This window comes from Stenella coeruleoalba, assembly GCF_951394435.1.
Source record: "Stenella coeruleoalba genome assembly, chromosome: 13".
NCBI lineage: Eukaryota > Metazoa > Chordata > Mammalia > Artiodactyla > Delphinidae > Stenella > Stenella coeruleoalba.
The window spans coordinates 24,885,562-24,907,222 of record NC_137159.1 but is presented as its reverse complement, the minus strand read 5'-3'; the positions used below and the strand labels follow the sequence as shown (position 1 = coordinate 24,907,222).

The 21,661-nt window shown below is 35.3% G+C and overlaps 1 protein-coding gene across 2 annotated transcripts in view; it reads right to left on the bottom strand.

Moving 5' to 3' along the window:
* Nucleotides 1-21,661, bottom strand: part of GCFC2 (GC-rich sequence DNA-binding factor 2) — a 76,280-nt gene that overhangs the window by 8,581 nt on the left and 46,038 nt on the right. The window contains exons 6-14 of one of the 2 annotated variants that reach the window (XM_079941435.1): nucleotides 20,734-20,920; nucleotides 18,175-18,298; nucleotides 17,097-17,178; nucleotides 16,511-16,623; nucleotides 15,553-15,752; nucleotides 13,713-13,863; nucleotides 7,792-7,916; nucleotides 1,687-1,763; nucleotides 148-214 (exon numbers count right to left, since the gene is read on the bottom strand). In XM_079941435.1, coding sequence (XP_079797561.1) covers nucleotides 148-214; nucleotides 1,687-1,763; nucleotides 7,792-7,916; nucleotides 13,713-13,863; nucleotides 15,553-15,752; nucleotides 16,511-16,623; nucleotides 17,097-17,178; nucleotides 18,175-18,298; nucleotides 20,734-20,920 — 1,126 coding nt within the window. The remainder of the gene's footprint in view (nucleotides 1-147; nucleotides 215-1,686; nucleotides 1,764-7,791; nucleotides 7,917-13,712; nucleotides 13,864-15,552; nucleotides 15,753-16,510; nucleotides 16,624-17,096; nucleotides 17,179-18,174; nucleotides 18,299-20,733; nucleotides 20,921-21,661) is intronic. The other variant, XM_079941436.1, reaches the window with a different exon arrangement.

Here is a 21,661-nt window from a genome sequence, read left to right as displayed (position 1 = left end):
CTGAACAGTTCAACAGAGACCATATGACCTACAAAGCCTAAAATATTTACTGTCTGGTCCTTTACAGAATTTTGCTGATCTTCACTCTATAGTAAACTTTTTAAAAAATAAAAACAATTATTTTTATTTCTGCCGTTTTCTGCTTACCTTTAGACCTGACCAGAACTGTCTTTCTTGGAACTTTGAATGTGGTGACATTCTGTTTTCTACAGCACTAATTTGAAGCAAAAGAAAGAGAAAGAAGAAAATGCAAATGACTGTTCTTCTTTCAGAAACAGAGTTTAAAAACCTGAATGGTTTTGTTTTTTTAAAATCAACCAAACTAAGCCTTAACAGAATATAAAAGGAGGTGCTCTGGTGATATCTACTAAAATTACAAATGCATGCACACTTTGACTCAATAAATCCATGTCTGAGAATGCCTTCTGTAGATACATTTCCCCATGTACAGAATAATATGTCCGTAAAATTATTCCCAACATTGTTAGTACTGGTTTACTGCTTACATTCTCGTCAATTACAGTACATCTATATAATGGCATATTGTGCAGCTTAAAAAAGACTGAGGAAACAACTTATGTGATGTCATAAAAAGATCTCAAAGATGTACTAAGTCAAAAAAGTAAGGTACAAAACAATGGTTATGACTACAATATACTTACTTTATAAGTAAATATATAAAAAAGGAGAGGAAAATAAGATTAATTCTAATTGCATTATAAGTATTAAGATTCTATAAGTATTTAATTCTAATTGCATAAAGAAATTCTGAAAAGGTAAAAAAAATTACCAACATTGGGCATTCTTGCATGCATGTATGTGTACAGAGAAGGAAGGTCAAAAACTGGGTGGATGGAGGTCAGGAATGGGAGGGAGTAAGACTTTTCCTTTTAAACATAAAGTTTAAAAATACACATTCATACTTTTTAACCATGGGACTATATTACTTATCTAAAATATTACAAACCTTACTGGGGGGGAATTTTTACATGCAGGCATCTCTTCAGGATTCACATTAACTAGCAAGCTTAGAAGTTCCTTTCTTTTCTTTCCATACAGCTCTTCCATCCTGTAAGTACTCTACAGCTTCAGTTCATGATCCATTATTATAACTGATGCCTTCTTAACAAATGTAAGAATATGCATCAAATACTACTTGTTTGATCATTTAAAGGTAAATACAGAATTCAAAGATGCAGTTTCTGGCCCCTCAGTGATGTTCCAGGCCTTATGCTGGGCTTTCCATGTCAGGCATTGTTCTGAGCACTCTCTTCATCTTCACAATGTCCTGTGAGGTAGGCATTAATGTAATGCCCAATTTTATATACAAGGACACTGATGCACAGAAAGGCCCAAGGTCAAATATCTAGTAATGGTGAATCTGGGCTCCAGAATCTGTGGTTCTAAGCACTCTGCCATGCCAACTGTCATGTTCTTAGGAATATCATTAACCACCACCCCCAACCAAAAAACCCCCCTAAAACCTATGTCCAAGTGCCAGACATCATACACGGCAATATAAAAGGTGACTGAAAAATATTTGTTGAAATCTCAATTTGCATCCTAATAGGTTATGTGTGTTTTGTAAACACTTAATACATTTAGTGTCTTCTACATTACATTCTTAAATGAATCTGTATTACAGGAGTAACTATTTCATAAAATCTAGAAATTAGCAACTCTTACCTCTCTGGATATAGAGGAATAAAAACATCATCATCTATTGCCTTCTTCATTCTTGAAACAATGGGTTTAAGTAAATCCTATTTTTAAAAAATTTAAAAGCATCACTGATAGTTATAGGTAGAAATGTGTTTACCAAAAGAAGCAATTTTAACAGAATAGTGCAAATTTGTACACACTCACAGACTTAGGTGTTAAAATAACTATCAACTAGGTACAAGAGAACTTCGTTCATCCATGGTGTTGCATGTTGCAGTAGTTGGTGCCTTTTCACTGCAGCACAATATTCTGTTGCATGATGGAACATTTATTTAGATGGTCTTCAGTTTAGGGGTTACTATGAATCATGTTGCTATAAAAGTTCTTGTAGAACATGTCTTTTAGTATGCATGGGCATACAATTCTAATGGGCATATGTAGAGATAGAACTGCTGGAATACAGTTCATGTTTATATGTTCAACTTTGTACAGAATGCCAAATTGTTTTCTGAAATAGTGGTATGCCATTTATATTCCCACTAGCCATGTATGAGAAATCCTGTTTCTCTACACCCTTACTAAATCCTGGTATTTTTAGGGTTTTTAAATACTTGCAATTCTGGTGAGTATGTAGTCATATTTTATTATGTTTTAATTTTTATTTTCCTATTGAGTAATCTGGTGTTAAGCATCTTCTCATATTCTTATTTACCATTTGGATATGTCCCTTTGCAAAGTATCCAATTAAGATGCTTGTCTACATATGTTTTTTTTTTTAATTTAAATTAGGTTCTATCTCTTATTGATTTGTAGATGCTTTATAAATATGGTTTCTTCACTGGTTTGTCAATATCCTTTGACATAGTATATTCACTTTGGCAAATTCATTTTATTGTTTGTATATCAAAAATTGAACATAACCAAAACATTGAATCATGGGAACTTTTAAGGACATCATGTTACGTCCATCCAGTGCATGAAATATTTAGCTAAAGTTTACGAAGACTGTAGTAACATGCAAATTTAAATGTTTAATATTTAAGTGGAAGAAGTAGGATACAAGTGTACATGTCCATTAGTATTAAAATTCTGAAATAAAAGGTAGGCTGAAAATATCCTACAGCGGTATCAGTCTTTATACTAGGATAAAAATTTCTGTAATAAGATACTGGTCTTACACTTAAAAAAGGAATCCATATTTGAAAAATGGAAACGGCATACTACATATTAGAGGGAAAGTTATTTTTTTAAGTCAGTGACAATGTGTGTAGCACAAATTAAGCTGTCATATACCCTATACTAAGCAAGTTACTCATAAATGTAGAATTCAACCAAATATATTTTTTCATAAAAGGTGTATCTAACTGAAGTCCTGTTTCTCTTTTCACTTAAATATCTGTAACATATTCCTCAAATGGCTGCATATCAATATTAACATTAAAAACAAAAACTCAATTTTCTTTTACTCTCTCAAACATTTTGAATTCTTTTTTTTTTTTTTTTTTTTTGCGGTACGTGGGCCTCTCACTGTTGTGGCCTCTCCCGTTGCGGAGCACAGGCTCTGGACGTGCAGGCTCAGCGGCCATGGCTCACGGGCCCAGCCGCTCCGCGGTATGTGGGATCTTCCCGGACTGGGGCACGAACCTGTGTCCCCTGCATCGGCAGGCGGACTCTCAACCACTGCGCCACCAGGGAAGCCCTCTTGAATTCTTTTAAAATACAATTATGCTTTGATTTTTTTCCATTTAATGTAAATGATTTTGAATCTCAGCCTTGATAAATATTTCCATATTAATTTTTGTTTCTTAAAAATAGTTCTCTAAAAAATGCTATAAAGGACTTTATTGAGTCAAATGACAGAAGTAGAATATGGATGGTAGATTAAGTACTGTTAAATTTACTGAAATTGCTAACTGTACTATGGTTATGTAACAGACTATCCTTAGCAAATATGCAACTTACTCTCAAAGTGTTCAGGAGAAAAAAAATTGTGTGTGTGTGTGTATATCTAATGGGAGAGCAAACACTAATGCAAATGGGGCAAAATATTAACGACAAGTCAATCTGGGTAAAAGGCCTATGAATATGCTATTTTTAATCATGAGAGTTTTCTGTAAGTTTGCCATTATTTCTAAATAATTGTTTAAAACAAAAGAAAACTTAAATTCACATATTTTATAACTTGGAGCTCATTAACTTTTCCAAGTAGTAAAATATCTTTGGTGGAAAAACAAAGTTCTCTAAAGCGTAAAGTTTTAACAACTACAGACACTTCTGTACACAGACTTTATTTTTATTATTTTTATTTTCTTATTGAAAGGTTCTTTAAATTCTACAATGCTTTACAATTTTCAAAAGTTTCACACACATGATAAAAATATGGGATGCTTCATGAATCTGTGTGTCACCCTTGCACAGGGGCCATCCTAATCTGTGTATCATTCCAATTTTAGTATGTGTGTTGCCGAAGTGAGCACTGTATAGAGACTCTAAAACAGCTCTGAAAAGGCACTTAAAAGCTCTGGCTAGTAGTTTTTATGATGCTCTGCATATCCATAGTGATAATCCTGGGTGGCATGGGCAGATGTTGAGGCCCTCAGGGGAGAATGAGAGTAGGTGCTCACCACAGCAAGAGCAGCATTACTTTTGTGTGTGTCTGTGTACAGGGATGTGTAAGACTTTATTTGAAAAGTTTCTGTGGATAGAAAAAGAAATTTGAAAACTACCAATCTATCTAAGCATTCATCTGATGTCACTTTCACATTTCCACTAACCGGTCAACCAACCTATGCACTATCCCCTGAGGCTGTGCATAACTTCGGGCATCTTTTGACTATTAGATTTCAGTTAATGAGAAACAAACTTCTCTCCCCTACTACACCTTCCATACGTTGGTCCCGGTTACTTCTCAGGATCATGCAGAGCAAGTCTAATCATCCTTCCCTATGAAAACTCTTCAGGTTTAAGATTGATATCTCACTTTTCTACATTTTCTCTTTCCCATACCATCTTAGACACTCTCCAATTAATATACTTTAACCTAAAATTAAATGCAAAATACCCAGGGAAGTCTTACTTGTGAGGAAAGCACATACAACATTTTTACTCAAAAGAGCAGACACCTAGTAGGATGAACTCCCATTAGTCTTTCTGCTACTCAAGTGACACTGTTGACTCATATTGGGTTTACGGTTGATTATAATCCCTCTCTGTTACCTATGGTTGCTTCAAAGCTTGCCTCTCCCATCTTGTATTTATGCAGTTGAATTTTTGAACACAATGGTAGGACATATGTATATTCCTTTTACATTTTATGTTTTGAGAGTCAGTCCATTTTCTCAGTATTTTGAAATTCTTTTGGATTCTAATTCTTTTATCCATAGATCTATGACAGAATTCCTAGCTTTCTGCCATTGAGAAATTTTATTAGCATGTATTTTACATCTTCATCCAGTTCAATAAAAATACTGAACAGGACAAAGCTGAGAAGATTCTGGCCCTATGGGTCACTATTCTTTAGGTATACTCTACCAGTTTTCTGTATATCTGACTATACCATATCTTTTCCCATTTGATCCATAAGAAAATCTTAACATATTTAAATACATTATCTACTGTACCTGTACAGTACCTTATTTATCAGTGAAAGTAACTGAGATAATATGGAAGAATATGCTTTGATAAACAGTTGTTTGTATTTAGGAACCCCATCAATGAAAGATTACAGTAAACACTGCTTTCTTATTTTAAGTGCTCGTAATCCATCTCTGTAATAATCTATTTTAGAACATTAACCAGAATCAAAACTATTCTCACCAGACATTAGTTTACAGAATCATTTGTTTTTCACTTCAAAATCAGGAACTATGCTGTCTGACTTGTTCTTCTGGAACCTTTCTCATTCTCTTCAATTCTTAAATATCACTGAAACAAATCACTGGCAAACTGTGTTACTAACCTGGAATATTACGTAGTACACTGACTCTCAAGTAGGGATAATTTTGCCATGCCTCAGAATATTTAAAGTCTAGAGATATTTTTGGTTGTCAAGACGGGGAAGTGCTACTGGCATCTAGTGAGTAGAGACCAGGGGATCTTAATGCATAGGACAGCCTCCCACAAAGAACTATCTGTTCCAAATGCCAAGAGTGCCAAAGTTGAAAGTCCTGATGTAGTTCTAGTCTCCTACGAATGCAAAGACCCCATTTTCAACATTCAGAGTGGGATGGCTTCCAGAATTAAAATTACCAGTATAAAGACTTCATGAGTGAATCCATAATACCACTGAAAGACTTTAGTGGTTACAAAGTGCTGGGCCTGCCACTTTAATCTTTTAAAAGTGACTTGGAACTCTGGGCCCCAGCTCCTTCACCTGTAAAATGCAATTAAAGTCAACACATTTTACAAGGTTGCGAGGATCAAATGAGAAAATGTGAAAGTGTTTAAAAAATGGCAAAGCACTATTTACATTTGGGCCATAGTTAAATAATCCCACATAGAGAGCAAATACAGGACTATATAGCTGCTTCCTTGTAGCTCTAACCTACTAATCTTGGTTCTATGCTTTATAACAACACAGAATAAATCTATTCCTTCTTCAAATATAAACACTATCTCTATGCACATCTTCTTTTTAGTTGAATCTCTCTAATTCCTGCATGATTTTCACGTTTTTATCCTGTTGGGGGTAAGTGGAAAATGCCTTCTCCATCAGTTGCTACTGTTCAAATCCTATTCCTTCCTTCAGGTCCCTGCTCAAATGCCACATCTAACAAAAATTCTTTCACTGCAGAAAGTAAATTCTCTCTCCTGCCTCTCTTTTAAGGTTTCATAGCCCTTTATCTGGGCCACTCATGGGGAGGCAATGTGGTCAGTGAGATGAGCCTGGGCTTTAAAGACTAATAACCAAGGTACAAATCCTAGTTCTGACTCAAGGCTTTACTGTGAACAACTTTTCAAGATTCAGATTCTTCAACTGTAAGATTAAGCTATCACCGTTGTTAATAGGATTGCTGGGACTAAGTGGGATGATACAAGAATAAGACCTAACAGAGTGCCTAGTACATAGCAGGAGTTAGATAAACAAGTGCTCCTGGTCACTCCCACTTACTTCCTATTTGAAATAACAGTTTATGTACATCTTGTTTCCTCTAAGATAACATGCTTCTTAAAGGCAGAATCATGCTGGTATCCCTATTCTCCCTCTTATTTCTTACAACTTCCCTCCTTCATGACAGCAATTTCAAGTGCTAAAACTTACTGGTGTTCAGAATATGAATATGACACGTCTCCTTGCTTTTTCAACCATCTTGGTTATTCCACTCTGGGTACCCTCCAGTCTGTCAATCTCTCTCTTAATTCTCTTAAAATTCAACGTAAAATTGGTTTACTTATTTAACTGCATGAGTATACAATATTATCAACAAACAGAATTATAAAAAAGAGTACTACAATAAGAGTAAGATTCAACACTCTCAAAAGAGCCTCTAAAAAGTTCCTTCCTCTTTATGTCTTATGTTCAGTGAAACTCAATTCTAAATTATGCTAAGATGAGAATCTATCCTATTGAAGCTTGAATCCTCAAAGAGATTACTGTTCTCAACTTTGGCAGATTATAGAAAACTAGTTAGTATAATGAATGTTAGCCTAGTTTTAAAATCATTGTTAAAGTAAGGTCATAATACTACTACACTTTTGCCAAAAAACAAAGGTAATTAGTATTTTTTTCTTTTAGAAGGAATGAATTTGCACTAATATATTTATGCCTTTTCGTCTCTGCAGGGCCAATGTATATTCACAAACCTGAAAGACAGCTGGCTGGGCCATGAGAACACAAATCAGACCACTGAACAGAGAGAAATAAGCTAATAAGAATGAAAGTAATAATCTGGATCTTATTGAATGTATGTGTATCCTTTTATAAGCATTACCATTCCTGTAAGAGTGTTCAGAAATATCAAGGTGTATTCTTTCATCTTATTAATTATAAAGAGCAAAGAATGGTCAATCCTAAATATTTTTCCTAAATAGTTTTCTGATAATTACGTCTGCATCTTCCGTAAACAAAGATTTATAATAAATTTTATTGATTTACAAATATATCAAGAAATTCATAATTCTAGAAATTACCTGTTTGCCTTTACTAATAACTTCATTTTCACAAGTGGAATGTTCTTCAAAAATCATTCTGCTCTGTGTTATTAAATTTGTTGTCTGTGAGGTTGACAAGGGATCCCAAATGAATTCTACAAAGTCTGAAACAAAAATTTTTGGTGGTGCACAATTTAGTTACTAGACTGAGCTTTGCTTGTCACATATAAACAATTGAGGCCTTCAGCAAACACTACTTCCCTCCTTATATGGTTTAAAATCCATGACAATCAGTACCATTATGTGTTTGCATACACTCTCTGATGTTGCAGAGTCTGGCTCAACTGCAACCCTAGTTAAATCACCTTGTCACAGCATCTGTGCCTGCAACCATGCAGCTAAAACATGGCTGGAAAAAAATACACTTTAAATTGATCACCATGAAACTCCAGTGAGACCTTACTGCTGCCCAGCAATCACATTCTGTTTCCCTGGCCCATTCTCCTTCCCTCTGGCCTAGACAATTATTTCCTGCCTTATCCTTTCTCCTTGCTCTCAGTTAATGGACTCTTCCAGATGACTACTTCTTATGTTTTCTTTTCTCCACACTTGCTCTCACTCTCAGCTGATTACTTCCCCATTTGATGAGAAAAATAGAATCAATCTGAAGAGAAGCTCCACAAGGTCCTCCTACAGCATGTACACAACTACAAGCACCTGTGCTCATAAACTCTAACTTGTCTCCTGTTCCTATGGACGAAGCACTACACTCCTTGCCAAGGCCAACACTTTATTTGTACAAAGACCCCAACCCCTTTGGCTTTCTTGAAGATCCTGTTCCCGGAATTCTGCCCTCTCATTTCCACTGGATCTTTTCTATCAGTCTACAATTATTTCTCTTGTATTAAAAATAATCCCTCTCTTGACCCTACTTTCCCCTCCAGTGCTGTTTTACTTCTTTGCTTCATTTTATAACAAAATTACTTAAAAAACTTCCTATCTCCATTTTCTCTCCTCAAACTCCTGAATTCACTTCAGTTAGGCCTTACCTCCAACTATTCTCCTAAACTACTCTTACTAAGTCACAGATAACCTTCACATTTGTAAAATCTAATGGTTGATTCTACTCCCCATCTGATTTATCAGCAACAATTGCAACACTTTTCTTTACTTGGCTTCCAGGATACTACTCCCGTTTCCCACCTACCTCTCTGGTCTCCTTTACTGTCTGTTTGTCATCTTGTTGACTTTCTAAATGCTGGAGTACCTCAGGACTCTGGTCACTTACCTTCTCTTTCCTATTTATATTTATACTTTATACAGAATTCAACCACTTTCCAGCCACCTCCACTTTTAACACTCAAGCCTAAGCTACTATCATCTGTTGCTTGGATTACTGCAAAAGTTTCCTAACTGGGCTGCCTACAGTTCATTCTCAACACAATAACCAGAGTAATTCTGTTAAAATGTTAAGGCAGATCTCGTCACTTCTCTGCTCTAAACTCTCCAACTGCTTCTCACTCTTTCACTTAAGTAAAAGTCCTTACAAATGATTATAAGGCCCCATATGACACAGCCAGTCATCCTGCTCACCTCTTCTTAGTCTCCCCCTTGCTCACTCTACTAAAGTTACCCTGGCTTATGTGCTGTTTTTCAAGCAAATCAGGCTAGCTCCTGCCTCAGGGCCTTTGTACTTGCTGTTTCTGCTGCCTTGGATGCTGTTACCTCAGATATTCACATGGCCCACTTCTTTACTTCCTTTTGGAATCTGCTCATTTGTGACCTTCCCAGGAAAGCTTTCCCTGGCCAGCCTATTTTAAATTGCACTACTCTTTCATAATTTGTATCTCTTTCCCTTACTTTATTTTTCTCCTTGGCCCTTTTAACCCACATACTCTAGATTTTATTTATTTATCTTATTATCCTTTGTCTTCTTCATGGAATGTAAGCTCCATGAGAGCAGGGATTATTATTTTGTTCATTGTTGTATACACTGAAGTAACAACTGTGCTTGACCCTTGTAAAATACATGTTAAATAACTTTTTAAATTTTTCTTTGCGGTACGCGGGCCTCTCACTGTTGTGGCCTCTCCTGTTGCAGAGCACAGGTTCCAGACGCGCAGGCTCAACGGCCATGGCTCACGGGCCCAGCTGCTCCGCGGCATGTGGGATCTTTCCCAGACCGGGGCACGAACCCGTGTCCCCTGCATTGGCAGGCGGACTCTCAACCACTGCGCCACCAGGGAAGCCCTAAATAACTTTTAAAAATGTAAATAGGTTAAAAAGAAACATCCCAGGTCAAATATAAAACAGTGATTTCTCAGGCATCTAGAAGGTTAGGCTTGTAATAATCTTAGAAATATTTGGTCAACTAATACTGAGAGCCTACTATGCGCCTAACATTAACGACAGGAAACAAAGCAATAAGTAAGACTAGGTAACTGCCTCTGAACAATTCTGGCTAATGGCAAATACAAACATTTAGGTAAGCAATTATAATTTAATGCATAGATGCCACCCTAAGTATGAGTTCAGAGTGCCACAGGAACCCTGAAAGGTATGCCTAATCCAGTTCCTAGAAGTAATGTCCATACTGAGTTCTGAAAGATGAGGAGAAATTAGCTAGATGAAAGAGGTAGAGTTAGGGGATTTGTCAAGTGGATGGATGGCAGAAGGTATAAAGGCCAAGAAGAATATAGCTTAAGTCCAGTAGAGGTGGAAATGAGGGGAAGAAGGAACCGAGCATGGCAGGAGATGGGGCTAAAGCACTACTAAACAGAGACAAAATCCTGAAAGGCCTAGAAAGCATGTTAAAGAGTTTAGACTTCATCCTAAAGACAGTTAAGAATAATTAAAGTGTTTTACGTGAGGTATGACAGAATCAGACATACTTTAGATAGATCACCATGGTTTTTGTATAGAAAATGGGTTAGAAAAAGGAAAAAAAAACCAGACTTGGCAATTGCTTATATAAGGAGGTAAGAAAAAGGGAGGAGTGGATGACTTGAAAGTTCTGGTTTGAATATGTGGGTAGATGGAGGTACCATTTTCCAGACAAGGAATATAAGAGGAGCAGGTCTGCAGCAAAGATGGCAAGTATGATTTTGCATGTGGAGTTTAAGTTGTCAAGTAGATGTACGCAGAAGATACTTTGATAAGAGAGATCTGGTGCTCTAAGAAGACATCTGGACTTGTTCTTCCAGTTCTTTTTGATTTAAAATGAAGCAGAATAGTACCATCCAAAAGAACTTTCTGTGATGATGGAAAAAAACATCTTACATCTGCACTATTTAATATGATAGCCATGAGTGATATATGGCTACTGAAGATTTAAAATGTGTCTAGTGTGACTGAGAACTGAATTTTAATTTTACTAATTTGAAATTTATATTTTAATAGCTACATATTGCTAGTGGTTACCATACTGAGCAACACAGATATAGATGGCACTAGAGAAGAGTATGCCAGGGATTACCCAGGGAGCTCATGAAGAAGGTCCAGGATAGGACTTGAGAATAAATATACAGTATTAATTTCTCATAATGCTACTTATTTGAGGAACTGTTTAATTGTAAGTGAAATATTTGGAGTTTCCAGATGAGTACTTAAATGAGGCACATATATTCTATGCTATCATTAATAGTGCTTAATAGCTAAAAGCAAATAGTTAAAAGTACTATCTTTCTAAGATACCCATGATTGCACTACAAGTTATATGAAAAAAAATCTTTAAAGTATAGTCAAGTTGGCTGAGAAGCACTATAAAGTAAGTTGCTTCATCTTTTAAGAGTTCTGCAGACTTTGCTGTCAGAATTCATTCTCAGTGACATGGTGGAACAGAGCCTTATCAAGTACAATTTCAGATAAAACAAGTCTTCAGACTGAAGCACAAGCATCAATGCCCAAGGGCTTCTGAGTGCTGGTGGCAGATGTGAGGGAAATGTAGTAATGTTTTTTAAAGAAAGAAGAAACACACTACACAAAAATAAACTCAAAATGGGTTAAAGACCTAAATGTAAGGCCAGCCACTATAAAACTCTTAGAGGAAAACATAGGCAGAACAGTCTCTAACATAAATTTCAGCAAGATCTTTTTTGATCCACCTCCCAGTGAAAATAAAAACAAAAATAAACAAATGGGATCTAATTAAACTTAAAATCTTTTTTTGGGCCACGCCACATGGCTTGTGGGATTTCAGTTCCCCAACCAGGGATCAAACCCAGGACATCAGAAGTGAGAACATGGAGTCCTAACCACTGGACTGCCAGGGAATTCCCTAAACTTGAAATCTTTTGTACAGCAAAGGAAACCATAAACAAAACAAAGAGACAAGGCTCAGAATGGGAGAAGATATTTGCAAATGAAGGAACCAACAAGGGATTAATCTCCAAAACATACAAACAGCTCATGCAGCTCAATATCAAAAAAACAAATAACCCAATCAAAAAATGGGCAGAAGATCTGCATAGGCATTTCTCCGAAGAAGAAGACATACAGATGGCCAAAAAGCACATGAAAAGCTGCTCAACATCACTAATTATTAGAGAAATGCAAATCAAAACTACAATGGGGTATAACCTCACACCGGTCAGAATGGCAATCAACAAAAAGTCCACAAACAGTAAGTGCTGGAGGGGGTGTGGAGAAAAGGGAACCCTCCTACACCGTTGATGGGGATGTGAATTGGTACAGCCACTATGGAGAACAGTATGGGAGGTCCCTTAAAAAACTAAAAATAGAACTACCATAAGACCCAGCAATCTCACTCCTGGGCAAATACCTGGAGAAAACCATAATTCAAAATGATACATGCACCCCAATGTTCACTGCAGCACTGTTTTCAATAGCCAGGATATGGAAGCAACCTGAATGTCCATAACAGAGGAATGTATAAAGAAGATGTGGTACATATATACAATAGAATATTACTCAGCCATAAAGAAGAACAAATAATGCCATCTGCAGCAACATGGACGGACCCAGAGACTGCCATACTGGGTGAAGTAAGTCAGACAAAGACAAATATCACATGTTATTGCTTATATGTGGAATCTAAAAATAAGGGTACAAATGAATTTATTTATAAAATAGAAGTAGAGTCATGGATATGGAAAACACACTTATGGTTACCAGGGGATGGGGGGAGGGGTAAATCAAGAAATTGGGATTGACATGTACATACTACTATATATAAAATTGATAACTAATAAGGACCTACTGTATAGCACAGGGAACGCTACTCAATACTCTGTGATGGCCTATATGGGAAAAGAATCCAAAAAGAGAGTGGATATGTATAACTGATTCACTTTGCTGTACATCTGAAACTAACACAACATTGTACATCAACCATACTCCAATAAAAATTAAAAAAAAAAAAGAAACATAGGGGAGAAGTTACGAGAAAGAAAGAAATACATGTAGTAGTGATGAAAGTGTGCCCCTAATAAATGACTTACAAAAAAGTAACTAATGAAAGTAATGCTAGGGCTTCCCTGGTGGTGCAGTGGTTAAGAATCCACCTGCCAATGCAGGGGACATGGGTTTGAGCCTTGGTCCGGGAAGATCCCACATGCCGCAGAGCAACTAAGCCCGTGTGCCACAACTACTGAGTCTGCACTCTACAGCCCGCTCGCCACCAACTAGAGAAAAGCCTGCGTGCAGCAATGAAGACCCAACGCAGCCTAAAATAAAATTAATTAATTAAAAAAATAAAAATAAAAGTAACGCTAATGTCACAAATACTAAAGATCCAAAAGTATCAGGAGTTTGATAGCCAATCACTTGCACAAACAAGCATTTTTTAATCAGCTTAAATTATAACATCTATTGCTTTTTACTGCATATTACAGTTGCTGTGTTCAAAAACGTCCAAAAAAATTTGTGACTGTTAACAGAAATTAATGATCTTACACTTTGCCAAAGAACAATTTAATTTTATCAAGATTACAAAACAGTACCTGTAAGTCGAGGAATAATTGTTTTGCTGATGACAGTAGACAAGATTTTCTTATCAGAACTATCTTCCTTCTTTGAATCTTCCATACTGCTATCTATAAATTCTTCTATAGATGTGAACCATGGCATCTGTTTTAAACCTATGGAATCAAACTTATAAATAAAATTATCTAAGTTATAAATAAATTCTTAAACATTAGTTTATTTTTAAATAGTTAACTTTTTCAGTAATTACCAGAGCTTCTCTAAGGATCAAAGGAGAATAATTCCATATTTTAACCCAATGTATACAGTACTAGACCACCAAGGCTAGGCAGGATGACATGACTAAGACATGATGTCTAGGCAGTAGGACAGAACACTGCGTTTCATGCATTCATTCATATCCAGAAATGTCCACTATGTGTTCAGAGCCTACTACATAGCAGGTACTGTTAGGAGCAAAGTATACATTTATAACAACAGCAGTTAAAATAGCCACGTAATTTATTTATAAAAATACACTTAGCTCACGCAAAATTCACTTCTGGCTCTCTCGAGTCTCACTGGCACAAATATATACTTTGCAGGTGGTTTAGCTTATTATTAAACAAACAGCAGACGGCCAATTATTATTTGTTGAATAACTGAATGAACAGATCTTTGCTAGATGTAACAGACTACTCAGTTCAGCTGGAGTGGTTAACAACTAGGCTGCTTTCCGACCAACTATCTACCACTTTCTTAGGGATAAGCTTGGCTCCTAAACTATGAACACTGCATGGCCCTAACACAGAGCCTAAAGGCATGCATGACTAGAGCGAGGAAGATAAAACGACAAGGATCCATCCTTTACTTTGTTAAATCTTTATTTTCAGCTCTCCTTTCTTCCTAGAGTTTCATTTTCTCATTTCTGTTTGCGTAACAGGCATATCCACATGGATGTCCCATCATCATTTCATTGTCTATAAAGTAAAACTTCCATCAAAACCGTTTTCCTGTCTGAAAAGTCACCATTTTTATGAATGGAACTACCATTGTACTAATAACTCAGACTCCAAATCTTGAGGTCATCTTTCTGATATGTTGTGTTAGGTTTATTCTCAGTATTTTACTGATTCTTACTTCATAACGCCACTTGTAATCAACACTTTCTTTCTCTTCCCTTTGTCACTATCACCCCACGTGAGGAATTCTTCACCCTGCACCTGGGCTACAGCAATAGCCTTTCAGTATAGACCTTCAACTTTTTCTCCCTAGCCTCCAAGTTAGCCTGTTGCTCAGGGCTTCCTAAAACATTACCTTCATCATGTCACGCCTCCCATTATCTATCAAAACAAGTTCATATCTCTTAATTTAGGATCTATGCAGTCTCTACTAAACTAATATTTCTCCCTATGTACCTTCATAAAATACCTTTTCCTTCCTCTGTCTTCCTGTTTAAATTCTATATATCCTTCAAATCCTCATTTAAATTCCTCATCTTCATTGTAGCTTTCCTAGCCAAGTATTCCCATTATGTCATCTCCAACTTCAGAACTCTTGGTACCTATTTTGAATTTCACTCAAACAGACTCTAAAATTCTTAAGGTCTAATACTACCTTTACTTTTTTGAGTGATCTTAAACTTATCATAGAAGAAGATTTAAAAGAAAAAGTGTTTCCTTTACTGATGTTAAGTGTCACTCAGCCTTAAAAACAGAGTGAGAACCAAGAAAAGATGAGTGCAGACTATTACTCCAAAGCACAAATTATCAATTCCAACTCTAAATGAATGGTACTTTATAGTTAACCTGATAACTAGAGGATTTAAGTAACTAAATGTGATCAGGATGATTTTTTTCACATGTTAAGCTTATGTACCTTAAGAGGATTCCAATCAATCAACTGAAATCGTATTAGGGGATTTAAAAGCTTCGGAATGCATAAACTAATGAAAGCTTCATAATAAGAATCAGGAAACTTTTCTCGCCATTGTTGAAATTTCAATAAAATATTCTGGATATTACAAAAATCATCGTGTACGTCTTCAAAAATCTTCTTATGATCCCGTAAAATGTCACCTGTGAAGAAAATGAGTCTCTGTATATTATGCATTTTAAGTTTGTGATCTTGAAGTTTGTTTCCTATAAACATAGTTATGTATAACTTATGTAATCAACTGAGCTGAAAACTATCCTTTGACGTTAACATATAAATTAGGTTTTATTAAAAAAACACTTTAGTAACAATTGACACTAATAAAGTCTGCCATTTATTGAGCCCCTGCTATATGCCAAAACATTATAAATACATTACCTCATTTCATCATCATAACTATGTTTCCTATAAGGTAGGTGTTTCTAGCCTACCTATTTACAGACAAAGAACAAGCAAACAAACAATATCAGATATAGTGAAGTCAAGGAATCTGCCAATGATCACACAGACTAGATCCCCTCTTTGAACTCATCTGGTTGACTGTAAAGCCCACACTCAACTATACATATTTTACCTTCTTATAATGCTAAAACTGGGCTTTACTAAATTCAATTATTTTAAATTAAAAATTATAATATAGAAAGTATGCAGTAGAGAAATGAAGCCAAAAATGTTCATGGTTCCTTTATAACAGGAGATGAAAAGGAATACTCATCATGCTCCTCCATTTTATCCATTTTTTCAGAGGAAAGGACAAGTCTTATATGGAAAAAAAAATGTATTCCTTTTTTCCTGAATTTTACCAACTATTTTACATAGCTTAAATAATTAAGGGCAATCACAGCAAAGCATTTTCCATCATTTCAATACTTCAAGACACATTAGAAACTTGATAACTGACCTTGGCTTTTTTGGAAGTCCATCATGTCTGCTGAAGGTAGTTCATCATCACTAGACGTTCCTTCCTGATGAGTACAATTCCCAGAAAGAACCCTTGCTTGTCTTCTTTGTGCCCTATATTTTGCAATAAACCAAAAATAAATAAAAAACAAATAGCTCCTGTTGAAAAGAAATGCTTTAAAACAAAAAGTCATCATTTACTTAAAATACCCAGAAATAAACCATCACATTTGCATGCAATTTTATGTTAATATTTTTGACATTTTAGCTTCATTAATCTGAATTGGTTCTCCCTCTTTTTTCCTGTAAGACATTCCCATAGCCTACCCAGATTTGGAAGAGCAGGTAACAATGTAATTAGGACCGGCTTCTTAGGTATGAGCCATTCCCAGCCTGATAAATGCCATTTTACCCATTCCTTCTGACTGATCCAAATATACCAGTGCATCTTTAAACCATAAATTTTGGTTTTATATCATCCTCACAAATTAATATGCTAGGTTATGGTTATTTATACTATATGGTTAACTGTATTTAAGCAGTAAAAAATACTTGCTCAATGATGCTTTAAGTCTTTATATAGTTACCTTCGAGATTCAATCTCTTCTAAAATCCATTGAGTTTTTTCATCTATAGCCAAGCTTCTATTTGTTGACGTCTCAGCTTTGCCTGTTAATGAATAAAATTAATTTCATACTGCAAATTCTTAAAAGAAATACAGTGAAACACTTTGAAAACAAGTTATATCTTAGGTATATATACATATCTGTATATATAAACACACACAAATAGAATATGCTTAAATTGCATATTTCATCATGCAATGAAATTGCAATGTTACCCTATCACAATATTAACAGTCATTGAGTTTGCTAGTCTAAGAAAATATACCTTGTCTGGTGAATATAGTTCAGCACTTGAGAACAGTAACAAAATTTAATATAAAGTTTCTTTCCCTAGTATTCTTTTTCAGCAGTTTTCACCAGTTTTTTTTCTGTCCCTATAGTCAAATGCTAGAAACATTTGCATTACCAATACGTCATTCATATTATTTCCTATTTTAGCATGTACCGTAATTTATGACCAACTGAATGTCATGTATTTGAGTCATTCTGATTTTGCTTTTATCATCTACTTGATGCTATGGTCCCATTTCTTTCACTATACCCTGACAGCACCTTAACCAATGGAAGACATCTCTGAAAATACAAAACCAGTGTGAGAACTAAAGGGAAGCATCCAAATCTTTTATTAATATAATGAGATCTTACAGATGATTCTATGCTGAACCCACCAGAACTTCTTTAACCTCCACAAACAATCTGTGGACGGGCTATGGAAAATTTATAAAGTTATATTTCTGACACAGTCTATATATTTATTTCAAGTCATCTCCAAACAGTCATTAAATGGTCCTATAAATATTTTGTTTCAAATACTAAGTGATTAGAAGTTATAATTTTCATTTTTTAGTTTTAGACTGCATTTAAGACATTTTGAAGCCCTAGCTTAAATGGTTTGGGAGTTTTGGAAGGGGGTAGGTGAAAGGTTAGTGGGAAAATACTCAAAAAACATTTTTTATACAGGAATAAAAATATTTTTATCTTTTAGCTGATAATTTAGCTTAATGAATTAAAAATCACATTGAACATGAAAAACACTAACGTGATAACTGTTGTAAATACGCTGATTCATGTTTTAATTCATCTTGCCTGCGTTTCATAAAGATCATGGCTTGTTTTACAAGGAGTGCATGCATGGCTGATTCTATTTCTTGGATGTTGATAATCTGAAATACATATATAAGTAACATTTTGTGGGTCATCCTTAATGAATTATAAAAAATAATATTTATATATAAGCATATTACATGCTCAATTCTCATATACAGAAACATTTTTTATACCATCTCATCTCAATTAAAAGAACACTGAGGAACAGACCTAGCTTCCAATACTTTTAATACTAATAAAACTAGAAAATCAACTTACTGTATTAAAACAGCTATAAATATCATAAATAATAAAACCTAATGGGCTGGAGTCAGGAACATGGTAAGAGTGGATAGATAAGAAGGATTCTTTTTTGAGCAAAAGAGGAGGAGGAAATAATGACTGCAGCTATTTTTCACAGACTGACGGGAGGCAGACTGTAGGGAACACTTGAGGAAACTGGTAAAATTTAAAAAAACAGAGAACGGAAGAGACCTAACCAGACAAGTAAGAAAGCTGTCAAGCAGAATTGAGTGATTAGTTGAAACCGGCATTTTTATATTTCTTGGGCAACAATCCCCCCACTCCAATGATGTTCCATAGCTAATGCTATGGATTCAAGCCTTTGACAGTGTAATTCTTCAAGGATGAATGAAGAAAGTTACATTGTAATAGATACTTCAGAAAAGTAACTACCAAGTGATATTAAAGGTAGTCAACTTAAAACAATAGGGGAGAAAATACAATTACTTGGTAATATTTTAAAAGTAAATTAAAAGTAATGCAGAAAGTAGAGTATATTTTTAAAATGATTAGTCTACTTTAAAAAAAGGACAACTTAAGACCCCAGTGTAAGGACTTAGTATGTATAAACAAAATCAGAAATTATAATGGAAAAGAATGATTCATAAATCTGATTAACACAAAAATTTCAAAACATCTGATGTCATTGCTAATTACTAGAGAAATGCAAATCAAAACTACGATGAGGTATCACCTCACACTGGTCACAATGGCCAACATCAAAAAGTCTACATGTAACAAATGCTGGAGAGGGTGTGGAGAAAAGGGAACCCTGCTACACTGCTGGTGGGAATGTAAACTGGTGCAGCCATTATGGAAAACAGTATGGGGATTCCTTAAAAAACTAAAAATAGAGCTGCCGTATGATCTTGCAATCCCACTCCTGGGCATGCATCTGGAGAAAACTCTAATTCGAAAAGATACATGCACACCAATGTTCACAGCAGCATTATTTACAATAGCCAAGACATGGAAAGAACCTAAATGTCCACTGACAGATGAATGGATAATAAGGAAGATGTGGTGTACACACGCACACGCGCGCGCGCGCGCACACACACACACACACACACACACACACACAATGGGATACTACTCAGCCATAAAAAAGAATGAAATAATGCCATTTGCAGCAACATGGATGGACCTAGAGATTATCACACTAAATAAGTCAGAAAGAGAAAGACAAATACTAAATGATATCACTTATATGCAGAATCTAAAATATGACACAAATGAACTTATTTACAAAACAGAAACAGACACAGAAAACATATTTCTGTGTCATAGACACAGAAAACAAATTTATGGTTATGAAAGGAGAAAGGGGGTGGGGGAGGGATAAATTAGGAGTTTGGGATTAGTGGATACAAACTACTATATATAAAATAAACAACCAGGTCCGACTGTACATCACGGGGAACTATATTCAATATCCTGTAATAAACCATAATGGAGAAGAATATGAAAAAGAACATACATATACATAACCGAATCACTTTGCCGTATACCAGAAACTAACACGTTGTAAATCAACTATACTTCAATAAAAAAAATTAAAAACAAAAAAACACATCTAATGTGAAAAAACCATTGCAAACAAAATCAAAAGACAAGGCAAATTGGAATGTTTACCTACATCAAATAGGATAAAGCACTAAAATTTTTAAGCAATAAAGAACTGTTCACCATATACTGGAAAAAGAAAAAAGGAAAAAAACCCTACAAAAAACCTCCATATAAACCAAGAAGATAGCAGTGCAAAGGACACAAATAATTCAAAAGAAGAAAAACTACATTAACAAAACAAAGGGTTTGTTTGAGATCAAAATAAATATGTAAAAACAAAAACCATTTTTTAATGTAGTAAACTAGAAACTGATACAACCTTTCTGGGGGATAATTTAGCAATGTTTCGTAAGCCTTAAAAATATTTAGACCCTTTCACTTAATAATTTACTTTCTAGGAACTATTCTTAAACAAATGGAATTTTAAAAATTTATACTGCTATTTATAAGTTGCAAAATGATTACAAACTACACCTAACTGTCCAACATTGAGGGAATACTTAATACTCCAGTATGTCAAAAATGTGTAGGAAGAGTCCTAGATGAAATATTTATTTATGGGATTTAGACTTAAAAAAAATCACATTGTAAGGGAATTTCTCCATAAAAAGGAAATGATTACATATTTATAGACATGTACCTTTTTATCAAGACAGTCAATTAAATTCTCCACATAAACTTTCATGCTTTTATAGAATTTAAAATTTAGAACTTGATTTGATGAATTCTCTAGGTTCTGGATGGTACTCTTTGAGCTCTTGACATCTTGTATGTATTTTTCATATTCCCTCAGGTGAGAGCGGTGAGTATCCTGTAGTAATGTTAATCTAAATAAATATAAAATAAAAATAAATAAAAATCGTTTTATATTACAAACTTTTATTTCTAATATAGTAAATAGCGGTCTAATGAAAAAATTTTTCAAATCTACCTTACAAAGACCACCAAGGAAACTGACAATCATATAAACCTGGGTTTATAAGACTTGTAGAGCAAAGGAAAACACCAGGATAAAAGAGGTTTCAAAGGGAAAGGTAGGAAAGGACACTTAAAGGTTTTTAGGTGCTGGAGCTAATCATAAGTTAGTCTTAGAGGAGAAGTTAGTAAGTGTGGATTGATCAGATTTTATAAACAAGGTGAGTTCCTGCAATAATCAGTGGTTTTATATTTGAAACACAGGAGTCCATGTGGAGTTACTGTTAAATCAGTCTGTGGTCTTCCTTGCAATATGGGTATCTGAGCTGGTATTAAAACCATTTGAGGGCTTCCCTGGTGGCTCAGTGGTTGAGAATCTGCCTGCTAATGCAGGGGACACGGGTTCGGGCCCTGGTCTGGGAAGATCCCACATGCCGCGGAGCAACTAGGCCCATGAGCCACAACTACTGAGTCTGCGCTTCTGGAGCCTGTGCTCCGCAACAAGAGAGGCTGCAATAGTGAGAGGCCCGCTCACTGCGATGAAGAGTGGCCCCTGCTTGCCACAACTAGAGAAAGCCCTCACACAGAAACAAAGACCCAACACAGCTAAAAATAAATAAATAAATAAATAAGCCAAGCATTAAAAAAAAAAC